This window comes from Fusarium fujikuroi, chromosome FFUJ_chr03, assembly GCF_900079805.1.
Source record: "Fusarium fujikuroi IMI 58289 draft genome, chromosome FFUJ_chr03".
In the NCBI taxonomy this organism is placed as follows: Eukaryota; Fungi; Ascomycota; class Sordariomycetes; order Hypocreales; family Nectriaceae; genus Fusarium; species Fusarium fujikuroi.
In genome coordinates, this window is record NC_036624.1 from 4177225 (window position 1) to 4190471 (window position 13247).

General features: G+C 47.2%; 5 protein-coding genes; 1 reads left to right on the forward strand and 4 right to left on the reverse strand.

Moving 5' to 3' along the window:
- Nucleotides 1-99: 99 nt before the first annotated feature.
- On the forward strand, nucleotides 100-1016 carry FFUJ_03374 (uncharacterized protein; the record flags this gene model as incomplete). XM_023575214.1 has 2 exons in its annotated part: nucleotides 100-338; nucleotides 419-1016. The coding sequence occupies 2 exons, from the start codon at nucleotides 100-102 to the stop codon at nucleotides 1014-1016; spliced, it is 837 nt and encodes a 278-aa protein (XP_023428432.1).
- Nucleotides 1017-5423: 4407 nt separating this feature from the next.
- FFUJ_03375 (uncharacterized protein) lies at nucleotides 5424-6782 on the reverse strand (the record flags this gene model as incomplete). The annotated part of the gene is made up of 1 exon (XM_023575215.1): nucleotides 5424-6782. One exon carries the CDS (start codon nucleotides 6780-6782, stop codon nucleotides 5424-5426), a length of 1359 nt encoding a protein of 452 aa, XP_023428433.1.
- A 919-nt stretch (nucleotides 6783-7701) lies between these two features.
- Nucleotides 7702-9132, reverse strand: FFUJ_03376 (uncharacterized protein; the record flags this gene model as incomplete). Its single annotated transcript, XM_023575216.1, has 1 exon — nucleotides 7702-9132. The coding sequence occupies one exon, from the start codon at nucleotides 9130-9132 to the stop codon at nucleotides 7702-7704; it is 1431 nt and encodes a 476-aa protein (XP_023428434.1).
- An 862-nt stretch (nucleotides 9133-9994) lies between these two features.
- Nucleotides 9995-10921, reverse strand: FFUJ_03377 (uncharacterized protein; the record flags this gene model as incomplete). The annotated part of the gene is made up of 1 exon (XM_023575218.1): nucleotides 9995-10921. One exon carries the CDS (start codon nucleotides 10919-10921, stop codon nucleotides 9995-9997), a length of 927 nt encoding a protein of 308 aa, XP_023428435.1.
- Nucleotides 10922-12111: 1190 nt separating this feature from the next.
- Nucleotides 12112-13247, reverse strand: FFUJ_03378 (related to alcohol dehydrogenase; the record flags this gene model as incomplete). XM_023575219.1 has 2 exons in its annotated part: nucleotides 12112-12760; nucleotides 12814-13247. The coding sequence occupies 2 exons, from the start codon at nucleotides 13245-13247 to the stop codon at nucleotides 12112-12114; spliced, it is 1083 nt and encodes a 360-aa protein (XP_023428436.1).

Consider the following 13247-nt stretch of genomic DNA (forward strand, 5'->3'; position numbering starts at 1 on the left):
CACCGAAAGGGACTATAAAATGTTCTGCAGTATATATGAATAAAATCACAAGTTCAAGAGACAGCAAACCATCATCTAGCCTTTCAAACGTCAAATACAATGTCAGAATTCTATACTCAAGTTCAACTCAGCGACGGAGTCAAGCTCAACGTCTGCATCCTCGGAGCTGGGAACAAATCGAAACCCTTAGTAATCTCTCTCCATGGGGCTCCAGGACTCTCGTCACACACTGGCATAAAAGAAGACTTCAAGTTTCTTGCAAACAGGTTCCGAGTTCTCGTGTACGATCTTCGGGGCAGTGGAGGCAGTGAGGTCAAGGGACCTTTCACCGATGAGCAGTGGGTCTCGGATCTCGAAGAGCTCAGGCAAGTAACCGCTAAGCAATTATCCTACAAATCGAGGTTAACATTCCTTACAGAGCTTGGGTGGGAGATGAAAAGTTCATCCTTGCTGGGGGGTCTTACGGTGGCTTCCTTGCGCTGAACTACGCCCTCAACTACCCAAACCGTCTCCTAGCCTTGATACTTCGTAACACCTGGGCATGTGGCCCCCAAGGCACGCACCGCGCCCTAGCAAACATCCTCCTATCCAAACGGATTAATCCCGACCCCATGCGCCAAGTAAGGCTCTGGACCGGTAGCGTTCAAAACCAAGACGACGTAGAACAAGGCATGGCTGAGATTGTCACCATCTACACCCCAAAAGATAGCCCGGAGCCTGAAAACTTTGAAGGTGCGAGCACTGAACTTTGCTGGGAGGTTCACAACGCTGCGTTTTCTTGGTCACAGCCTCGTTTTGATGTAAGGTCCAGGCTGTCTGAGATCAACGTTCCGACCTTGGTAGTTGTTGGAAGGCTTGATATCATTTGTCCCGTTGAAGAGTCTGAGATGATCCAGAGGCGTATTAAGGGTAGCGAGCTTGTTGTTTTTGAGAAGTCAGCTCATAATCCTGCTACTGATGAGCCGGAGAAGTTTCGGGAGGTTCTCTCGGATTTCCTTGGGAGGCTTGCATGGTAACTGGGTTGAAAGATCTGATTTATTAATGTCTTGGATTCAACATCGGAAAGGCAACTTGTAAACCATCATTCATTAGTTAGGTACCGATATCTCAACTTGCATCCTTCTATCGCTGTTTATGCCACAAATCTTATGCGTCACAATCACTCCGTTTGGAGTCACAGCCTCTAATCATGAGACACTCTAATCGCTGCTATTTTGCGAACAATGATGATTCAAGATATCCTTGTGGCTCTCAATATTATTACATTAAACCAGCATCAGTCGAATATGCGAAGCTGGTGCCCACCACTCGCAACCTATAAATGGCCGTTGTCCTCATCCAGGCCATCACCCCAAAAAGCCCGAAGGGCTACCTTGCCATGCTTGAGGAAGTCTCCGCATCTCTCGTGGATCAGCTTCAGGGCTGAATTGTGTATGGAGTCAGGCGACTGCTCCATTATTTCCCGGTCAGAGTCCATGTAGACCAGAATATACACTGTCTTGAGGGCTTGGTCATATGCATTTTTCCGATAGCTCGACTGAATGTAGGTGATGACGGCATCCAACAAATCCTCCAGTATATTCTCCGCGGCGTCGAATTGGACCCTTTCGAGGCACGGCGGCAAGCCTCTCACTAATAACTGATCGTCTCGGATATCGTCATCAAGCACAGGGAGCCCAGACTTCCTCAAGGGTCATGCGCATATACTGAACGTTGAGAAGTCGTGTACCTGCTGTGAAGTTGTATGCTGTGTGAACTGGCACTGCAACAAGCCATTTCAAGGTACTCTTTCGGAGTGCAAGGACTTCGCAAAGATCTTGGATGGAACAAAAGTTGGCTCCATAGCAATATGAACCTATGTACAGAAATGACTCCAATGGTCCTGTTGCAGAAACCAGAAGTCGAAGTGCTTCTTTGCTCAATATCGTGTTCCGAAGGGAAATCTGATGAATATTGCGAAATTGTAGTGGATCTCTTAATTTTTGACGACAAGGATTCACAGTTTCTAGACTCTGGAGATTTGGAAGTGCTGCAACAAATCCGCCAATGGAACCTTCGGACAGATCGAGGGGATTGTGAAATACAGTCTGCCTGGCAGTCTTGTTTTTAATATCCAGGTTCTTCAAACGCTGAGGGAGGTGGTTTCCGTGGTTTGAAAGGGGCTTTCTGAACTTGTCGAGTATCTTAAATAAATCTTGAGCCATCGTCTCGAGGTATTCGAGGTTGGGTGTTTGAAGAAGGATAAGTGCTCCTATAAACTGTTCCCATCCTATTATAGTGAAGTCGTCTCCTGGGAGGCTGAGGATATCAGAAAAACTTGTTCAAGGACTTAATCAGCCAGGCTGCCTCAGCGCGAGTGTCATCCGGATAGATATATCTTAGCATAGCTTGTTTGACTTGCTTAGCTAGTTCTAGGTTCTCAGAGAGAGTCCTACAGAACAGAACCTCGGCTTGAGGCCTTACTTCAGAAAAGCCGAAACGGTGGTGGAGGGTTTTCTGCGCTATACAGCCCCAGCTCTTACAGACTGTAGAGAGGCTAACGAGGGTGTATCGAAGGGCTTTCGCATCGACATCTTGTGCGGCGGATACACTGGGGAAGGCCTGGTGATCTCCATGTCCTTCGTGGCAGTGAAGACAAAAGTTCTCGCATATAATGTATATAAGGGCCGCGTCAAGGTTTTGAAAATCCATGTTGTAGCTTTTAGGAATCACAGGTTTTGGGATAAATTACCTGTAGATTTGGTACGTGTCCTGGAATTTGGCTTTATAATGAGACAGCTCAGGCAGCGTCACTGGTAAATGTACTCTTACTAGGTACAGTCGATCACTATTAGTTGTTCAGTCTGTGATTCTGTTACAGTATCTGAGTGATTCAGCTGATGTACTGTATTGAAATGGAGTATTATTCGCTGTCGGTCGCAACTGTTAGCATGGTCTTCCACTCCTTTAAGTAGTCATTCACTTGGTAGTAGATCGCTTGTCATTGAATTGGTTTCCTCATGAGCGTCAGTATGATTGTTCCTTCAGGCATTGGTGACATGTTGAGAATAGAGAGCCTGACCCCCGATAGTCAATTCGCCATCCAAGATCCAAGGGGTAGCCAGCTGTCGGGATGCAATCCAAGCGGCTAGAAGCCAATGCCATTTATCCTGAACAGTACAATTAAATGCTTAAAGTTTTATTCGCATGTTTATTAAGTTAAATATTCCTAAAAGGCGTTAAAGCTGCTCCTGAATACGATGTCTCTCAGGGGAAGTGACCGTCACATAATGACCAAATTCTAGTACATGTTCTTGATTATCAAGCAATTCACCAAGTTCAGGGCTGGTACTATAAATTCTCAGCTATCAGTCATGGCTAACTCTCGTTATTTTCCAATTTCGGGACCAGGAACACACCAGGGCGGCATTTCATATATGATAGATCAGAAAATGGGTCAGATATCTTGGTGAGAGTCAACGTCACGAGAGACAATCCTTCCACGCCCGGTCTTCCAGCACCTGAGAAACATGATTATCCTCCCGTGTCTTAGGAAAGATTGGCAGTTCTGCTTGAGTTTCTTCCAAGCCGATATATTTATAGCCAGAGAGAATTCTGAGGACTCACTGTCAACGCTAGCTAGAACCTGTATAACGACATATCGTAGCACTTGTTCCACTGGCTGGTCTCGAAAGGTGGATAAGATATAGTTCGTCAAAGCATCCAGGATTCCCAGGATCGTAAATTCTGAGACATCGAGCCATAGTGTAGAGAGATTGGGTGGGAATATATCTAGTAAGGCGTGTTCTTCCAGAATTGGCTCTGCGTCCGTTGGACTCCAGAAACCTCCGAAACGGAATAGCAAATGGTTGACATTGATGAGGCTCTTGGCTGTCGTGAAGTACTGATATTTTTGTAAAGTCTGGAAATGCAACTTTGCCAAGCTATGCTTCTTAGATATCAGAAGATCGCATATATCCTGGATGATGACGCCCTTAAAATCAGGGCGAGAGATGTCATAATAAGTAAATATATCCAATGGCCCTGTAAATGAAAGGAGTAGTCGGAGTTCTTCCCGAATAAAAGCAGCAGACAAGGTCAGAGTTCGTAAGTTAGAGAGACTCGGCCGGTTTCGAAGTGACTGTGGATTGGGGTTATATAAGGTCAGGTCGCGGACTCCGGGACTAGCCGATAGAAGTCCTCCCAAACAAGCCTCGGATAGATCTAGGGATCTTTTGTTGCTGCCTCTGTTGTCTAGCGGTGCGACATATAGTGGTAATACTTCGAGGGACAACGCATTGCTTCCCTAAAAAGAGCGCACGGAACTTTCTCATGATCTCATTCAAGTGTTCGTTCTGTATCGAAAGCCGATCGAGAGTCGGTACTTGGAGGAAAATAAGGGGCGCAATGAATTCTCCTCGTATTGAGATGTCTGGTAGAGAAGAGGCTTCCGGAAAGTCGAGAACCACTGAGAACTTGTTCAGCGACCTTGCGAGCCATTCTTCATCAAGACTCCAGTCGTATGTAGAGATTTGTCTTATTCTAGCCTCTTTCACATGCTTTCCGAGCTCTGAATTCTTAGAAAGGGTCCTGCAAAATAAGAACTCTGCTTTGGGATGAGTCTCGAAGTAGCCGCAATGATGATGCAGTACCTTCTGCGCGATATATCCCCATCTCTTGCAGACGAATGAGAGATTGATGATCGTCTGGCGGTGTTCTTTGGCCTCAGGAGGTAGTGGTATCTCGGCCGTACTGCCTACGGCCGGCCGATCCTCATAGAGGTTGTAGCAATGAGGTCATATGCTCTCACAGATGAGAAATATAATCTCCCGTTGGATGTTCTGTATCAGCATGTTTTTCATGATTTGGTCCCAATATACGAAATGCGCAGTTTTGCGAGTTCAAAGAGTTTGAGTTAACGAGGCTGCAACTGGGAGGAAACTGGGGCCTTTTATAGTTCAAAGATAAGCTGAATGACTGAAAGGTGCGAACTGTTTCTAGCGGCACTGTTTGTCACTCAATGCTATGCTCTTGTATCACTATAATATTGCACAGCTTGGTACCTGATCAGTATGTGCTGATTATCGTCATGAAGCACTGTTGGCGTGTGCCTTCAGTAGGAATTGGCAGTCAACCGATTACCAGCCAGCGGTTTTTTTATCTTGTGAATGACTACCTTTTGTAAGCATTGTCCAATAAATTTGGTAGTACCAACTACTTCCGTATGCATGCATAAGTTGCTTGACAACCGTTCGCTTGCCAACGAATAACATTAAATACACCTTGGATCTCACATGAGAATATTACAATAAGACAACTGAAGAATAGTGTATTTGTATTTTATCTGGCTGAGCTGCTGAAAACCCTCAATTTGCTAAACCTAGGTATACAGCATGTGCATAGCCTCGTGCCTCAACCTAACGCCCTAATGCTCCTTAAACCAGTCAATTATCGTATACAAAGTTCACTTCAATATAGCCCCTCTCAAGGAAAAGAGCGCATTCATGTCTTATTTTCTCACAAGAAGGATTCCCCTCCTGTACCGGCGGATTTCGTACCCCTTCAGGGGGGATGCCTAGATGAATGTGGATCTGGACACTTTTCAGTATTTGATCCTCGGGGTTGTCGGGACAGTTGGACAGAATGTATTTCGTGAGTGCGGCAGATAGCCCCTCCATGTCTTCACGATCAGCCTCGAATATTATGGTTGAAAGTGCAGGGGGGAATATGTCCACTAAAGCCTGGTCATGTAGCGTTGGCTCGCTTTCTGTTCTCTTCCAGATGGATTTTGTTGTGATGCGTAGCCAAGTAACGTTTTCAAGGGTTCTTGCCGCTGTAAGATAACGTGCTTTGTAGTGCGTCAGTACTGCCGCTTCTGTCAAAGTGTCTTTCTTGGTCGTGAGGACTTCGCATATGTCTTGAGCTGTGGCTGGGTTTGGTTCCTGTGTGAAGCCTCCCATGTACTTGAAAACTTCAAGTGGCCCCGTGGCAGACACCAAAAGCTGTAGCTCTTCCCGAACCAGACACACGTCTATCAGATGAAGAGTACGAACACTGTCGAGCTGTAAAGGACTCTTTATCGTTTGGCGAGTTGGGTTTCCAATTATCAGGATATCAAACCCTCGAATATTTGACAGCAATCCACCACCAGCTGTGTCGGAGAGGTCGACTGGGCCCCTCAAAGGGAAGACTTCCTGGCAGTGCGGCCCTTCAGACATGGTAACTTTGACGACATTCTGAGGAAAGGTATGCAGATGACTTTCGGGTGGCTTCTTGATTTGCTGCATCAGATGGTCGAGATTTCGTGTGTCTATCTGGAGATCTTCGACAGTTGGTATCTGAAGCAATATGAGTGGTATAATAAACGATGACCATGCTCCTTTGCTGAAGTTGAAAGGCTTCGGTGGAAGGTTCAGAATGTCTGAGAATTTGTCTAGTGACTTGAGCAGCCAAGCATCATCATCCTTGTCGAGATCCCAGTCCAGTTGAAACATCTGCCTCAGGTAGATCCGCTTAACAAAGCGGCCTAGCTCCGGCTTTTCGCAAATAGTCCTGCAAAATCTGACATCACCTCTATCGCTTCTCTCAGGAAAGCCATAGCTGTGGTGGAGCACCCGTCGTGCTATATAACCCCAGCGTTTGCAGAGTAAGCAAAGATCTAACTGGGTTTTCCGTATGCCCCTCTCTCCTGGTGAATCGATATGTAGGAACGAGGCAGGTGTTTTCGTGTCTATTTGACAGTGCAGACAAAGGCTCTCACAGATTATGTATATAAGCTCCTGGGGCAGGTTCTGGAGGTTCATGTTGACTGTACAATGATGGGATGTAAAACAATGCTGTCGATATGGATTGTTTGTTTGGCAAGATTGAGCTGGACGAACTTGCTCGAGAGATAGTTGAAGTCTTTTATAGTCCGTAGACGGGGTGATCCACTGTAGATGAGAGTGGTTTATGACGGATGTCTCTGATGTTCTGAGCAAGGCTTTATCCTACGCGACCGGTGGTGTACCGGCTTCAAGCACCTGTCGCTCTTGTCCAGGAGGGCTAGTTATCACAGCCCTCTTCTGTCCAACAGTTGGTCACCAATGATCGCACTCGCCATTCACAGAACTTAGGGGTTAGTGAAGGTGAATTTGGCCTTGGACTGTCTGCTTATGGTTCCCAAGAAGGCGATACAATGTTAGTGTCCCATCATTCTCTTTCTTAATCATAGAGAGACTTGGCTGGCTTGGCCAATCGAACCGCAGCCTAAGGCTTCTATAACCCTGTCTACTTGTGCCTCCTGGTTTAATAACACTGGGTTTATTGTAATGCAGCACTGCCGGTAGCTTGTGAGCTACTGTAACTCCAAGCCTTGACACTTTGGACGTGTAACACAAGGCTGACGCCTGTGTAAATGCAGCTTGATGTGTATTTCTGTTTTCGATACAGAGTTTGGGTGTAAGCTATATGTCAGAACATGTCAGGGCAGTGTACGAATGCTTAACAAGCCGTCTTGGACATTTGTGTATTCAGCATGTTTCCTCCCCTTAACACCTTCGACCGCTTACCACACCGGTCTTATAATAAGTTTGTTTTGTGTTTTGGTACGCAGGTTTCTGAGGGAACTTGAATAAAAGCCGATTATATTCATGCCAAATCTATTGTGCTGGATAGTTTTGATAGCAGAGTGAGTAATCAAAAACAGCATTTCCAACCTCTATTAGACTAGAACAACCCTGTCTAAATATCATAAGGCGGCAACATTGTGTTTTCACCAACCTCATCGCAGCTATACCATAAGAACGGTGCTGTCGTGACGGTTATACATCCATTCTCAAGCCATAATGGGCTACATTCGCTGCGTAGACACTCCCCTTCACTTGCGTTCCTATCCCTCAACGGCCGGCGTAGAACAGGCGCTGTCCACGGTGCTGGATTTGGAATGGATTTATCCACAAAATGAAGAGTCACCTCTTTTAATTTTTGCTCCTGGGGGGGTTCTCTGTAGGTATACGATATGTAAGACGCCAAAGCCTCTCGATATAGAGGTGCGTCCGTGTGGCTATGATCAAGGCATAGCGTCTGTAGGTTCGGTGGGAACACATCGAGCAGGACATCCTTTGCAAGGTCCAGACCATTAGTTCTCATGGTGGGGATATCGCATAATACTCCTGCGTTGACTCGCAACTGTTGCAGCTTGACTAGCTGGGCCAAGCCATTAGGGGGACGTTCTGAGCTGTACATCTTCATAACGACTCTCTTGAGTGTATCTTTCATGGGTGAAAACATCTCAAAGATCTCCTGAGATGTAACCGTGAGTGTTGATCCACCCGTGTCTTCAATCTCCCTATAGACAAACTCTTCCAGATTTCCTGTGCTGTTGATGAGTCTCTGCAGCTCATCTTTGGAAAGGCACGCATTACCAATCCGAAGCCTGCGTAGCTTCTGTAATGGGAGCTTCTCTGGAAGACTTTTAAAGGTAGGTCGCGATATGGAAAGCGTCTGGAGGTTTTCCAATATCATGAGAAATCCCCCTAAAGTATTTAGACTTGTTTCAACCTGTGGTTCATGATACCAGAAGCGGGATATTCGCTGTTGCCCCACCGAAAGATACTCGAGTTTCGGAGTCAGAGATTTGTTCTTTATGACGGCTTCCATACTGAATTCTTGGAAAATGGACGACCTGTATAGGCAGTGAACGAAGAGAAGCTTGAGGTTGGTTGCCCGAAGCAGAATAATCGGTGCGATATAATCTCCCCAGGTGGTAACAGAGCTCTGTGGCTTCAGCGGTTTCTGCCCAAGCAAGTGCCCATACCTAACCATGGATTCCTTATACCAAGAGGAGTGAAGTAAATGCTGGTCGCCGACTACGTGTTGCTTGAGGATGGCGACTTGTAACTGCTCGCCAAGTTTTGGATTCTCGCAAATTGTCCTGCAGAACTTGATCTGATCCTCATCATGTGAATTTTTGAAGCAGTGATGGAGGATATTCTGTGCAACACATCCCCAGCTCTTGCATGTGCTGCTAAGGCTGAAGAGAGCCCGGCGGTCCTTATCCTTCTTATTATCTAAGATCGGCTCGTGGGAGGCGGAATGTTTCTCTTGACAATGTAGACAGAAATGCTCGAAAATCTGATACAAAATCTCTGCCGGGAGTGGTGGGCTTTCCATAATAACGGGCTATGGAGGATATGTCTCGGCTTTGTTTCTTCTTTAACCTTGTCTGATATCTCAATAAGATAGATCAAGGATAAAACGTGTGGATGTCTCTGGCTGACGCCTCGGTGAGCTAGACAGGATGTCGAAACTTTGGCTGGTCGTCTGATGAATGGTCCAATGCCTGCAAAGCTTTTGCTAAACGTGATGTTCCTGGTGGCCAGGTCTTTTGTTGCTTGTGACTGATGGATTGAGCTTTCCTACGTCCTCTTGTAAGACTATAGTTCAACAAGTGATACTGGCCCGTGGATATATGAATGGATGGTTGATATAATTCTGGATAAGTACGAAGAAGTATGACCTTGGAAGGGCTCGTGACGAGCCTTTAAATGCTGGAACGAAAAAGCTTTGATACAAGATTAAGTGTTGTTGATGTCAGGTCTGCATGTGATTTGGTGAAAGTCTACCTATGTGACAAACTGTATTCTTCGGCTCGTAACTGTATCACTTGATGTGATCTCCTTATTTACCGATTGCTGTTTGACTTTGCAAAATATCTGTCTCAAAACACTGATGTGGCGTGTGAGAACTTTGTTGCCCCTGGATCCATTCAGCTTTAGGGATCTCAAAATTCAAAACTGAGGCTATCTCGCTGCCTGTTCCACCGAACATGTATTGAAATAATTGAAGAAATTAATGTTGAGTATATAAATACTTGCTGTTGAGAGCCTGGCATATGCTCTTACAATCAACGATGTTGAATATCTGAGAAACAGTAACAATTCCTATACGCCCATGTCAAATAAACGCCCATCCTGTCAAAAACACATCTATCCAGCTCGTTTACAATCTGATCATCCTAGGGTATCACAACTTTTCACCTTCTGTCAAAAACATCCCGAACTTCAACAACGCCATCCATTCTTCCAAGAACCAGAACCTTAGCATCCTCATCGAAAGCCCCAGACATTACCATCTCCTCCGTAACCTCATCGTACACAATTGTTCCCGTCGCAACATCCATGATGTCGAAGCCATCTTCAGTTCTGCAGAGCATGTATCGGCAATCGGGTGAGATTGCAAGGGGCCATCCTTCACAGGGTCGCACCGCGTTGAGGTTGTAAGACGTCAGGTCGTTGGCGGAGGGGATCCAGATGTGGACGCTTGTTCCCCAGACTGAGACGATACGTCGACCATCGAGACTGACTGCTAGAGCCCGGGGGTTGTTTGAGCCGTCGATCTCAAGACGGCGAATTGTCTTGCAAGTCTTGGTGTTGGTGATGCGCAGCGTTCCGTCGCGTGAGATCGTGACGAGGCTCTGGTCGGGGAGGAAAGCAGCGTGAGTAACTGCGTCGATGTGGCTCAGAACCTTTCCGACTCTGACACCGTGCTTCACATCCCAAACTCCAATGCGATTCCTCGCTTCACCGACTGCGATGAGTCTTCCATCACGGCTCCAAGCAATTGGCTCACCCTTAGCCTCCTTGAGTTCACAGGCCGTCTTTCCACTGCCATAGTCCCTCAAGAAGACAGTGCTAGAGTGGTGAAAGTCGAAGCCTCCTGTAAACTGAACGGTCCAGTCCCTAATAGTAGCCAACTTCGAGCCATTGGGTGAGAATACAGCGCGCGAGCCGCTTGTCTTGGAGTAGCCGCTCTGGGTCTTGATGTCAAAGACGTCGATCCAGGATTGAGAAGTTTGCGCAGCTGTGTAGATTGCAAAGACAGCTGATGTAGCAGGGGAGATGCCTACAGAGGCGATCTCTGCCTTGCTACAGGAGCGGCTGAAGCGACGTGTGATTTCCATGAGTGCTGTTGGATCTCTTGAGCCTGGAGTCTGAGATCTTGATGATGAAGTTGAAGGAGATGCTGATGATTGTCCCCTGTAGTGTCGTTAGTGGTGAGCTCGAGGTTGAAAGGGGCTGTACTTACATGATGGTGATGGATAGTCAATAGAGAGTGAAGAAATGTGGAGAAGGGATCCAAAAGTTTTTTTGAAATCTTGATATGATTTTATTGTCTGTAGTATTGCTCTGTAGAGTGTAGTTTGAAGGTATCGCCAACTTCCAAAAATCCGGCGGTCGCCTTGATCTTTAAACAAACCGCGAAGCCCACCACGATGACTCCTCCCTGCATCTAAGCACACCGAATCTTACAGATTGCTAATCACATTCCTCGATTTGGCGAGGTTCAAAAGCGACTGCTAGTAAAAGGCGTCAAGAAATTTCACATTATTCTCAGCATGTAGTGAAAAAGGCTGAAGACATGCAGCGGTAGGGGTGAGTCACTAGTAACACCCGCCGGTCTCCGCTGGAGATACACGGAGGAGAATTCGGCGTGGCAGAATTGGGGATAGCGTTGATGACATGGGTGCCGGCCTCGTTATTTTTGGACGTGAAGAGGGAATTGGAGGTTGTAAGAATGAGACTCAGCGGGTTCATGATAGCCCGCATCTTGGCATTGTATGCAATGACTCTGAAGATTAGTTACTCTTACTGACAGTTAATCACTCCAACCGCCGGCTTACAGCTCATCTTCACGGCCATTGATCTTCATTGTGATGTGAAAAGATGAGATGGAGACCCCCACAACCCCATGACTTGCTTTGCTATGCGGGGAGTATAAGTGAAAGTGGTCTAGCCTTCTGGGCCAAAAACTCCAAAACCAGACTACGTGATGGTCCATTAGAAAGCAGAAATGGAATCATTGATTATGAAATCATTGCTTTGTAAATACTCGCTTATCACCTCACGAACTAAAGCTACAATCGCGTCCGATCACGGAGAGAGACAATTGATAGATTTCATCATGTTCAATTCATCATTTCATTCAGGCATGATCGCATAGATCATACCAGACTTGTTCGTCATTTTGACCCATCAAGGTGTCTTTGATGCGCGCCAACAAGAGCATTCGGCTCCACCATTAACTCATTCATAACTCCCAAGGCTACTCCCAACAAACTCCTTCTTTTTTATTTTTCACATTTCCACACGCTTACGCACCGAAGGCCTCCTCATAGTTGGTCATGCATGATCGGTAGCGAACAGAGCTCGTCTTCAGAGCCTCCATGGCCTGCTGAAGACCCTCCTTGGAGATAGGAATCTCCTCGATCCACGACTTGAGGCCCTTGTCAGCAGCGAGCTGCAACATCTCAAGCATCTCACGTCGGCTACCCAAGTGCGATGTTCCGATGTAGCAGCCGTTGGTGATGAAGTCCTGGTTGCGGATTGAGATACCGTCACCGCCGGGAAGACCAACAGAGTTCCAGTGACCATGCACATCGAGCAGGCTGAGGTACTCGCTGAGAGCGAAGCCCTCGAAAGAAGTGGCAGTGTTGATGATGATGTCGAAGGACATCTCGTGGCCCTTGGTCCAGTCCTTCTCACCAGTGGCCAGGAAGCCATCGGCACCCATCTTGCGAGCGTCGGCCTCCTTGGCTCGTGAACGGGAGATGGCCCAGACTTCAGCACCAAGAGCCTTGGCGAAGATGACACCGTAGTGGCCAAGACCACCGATACCAACGATACCGACTTTCTTGCCGGGTCCGGCGCCGAGACGCTTCAGTGGGCTGTAGACGGTGATACCGGCGCAGAGCATGGGAGCAGCTTGGGTGCTGGAGAGGGCTTCGGGAATGGGGTAGACCCTATGAATTGTAAGTCAATGAGATCAATTGGGTAGGCGGACAAGTGTACTCACCAGTACTCATGCACTCTGCTGTGAGAAGAGTAACCACCCTGGGTCTTGAAACCAGTATCAAGGTAGTCAGCGCCATAGGCGTCGATCTGGTGCTTACAGTAGGTCTCATTGTCGTTCTTGCACTGGTGGCACTCAAGACACGACCAGACTTGGGCACCAGCACCGACACGGTCACCGACCTTTGCGAGAGTGACCTTATCACCAACACGGAGAACCTTGCCAACAACCTCGTGGCCTACAGCGAGAGGATAAGGGCAGCCGCCCCAGTCGCCGCTGATGGTGTGACGATCACTGGCGCAGACACCGCAGCACTCGACCTTGATGTCGACATCGTACTCGCCAAAGGGACGGGGCTCAAACGAGTTCTTCTGGAAGTCGGTCCAGTGCTCGGCGCTGGGGGACTGGAAGCCCTGGAACTTGTCGGGAACAGACAT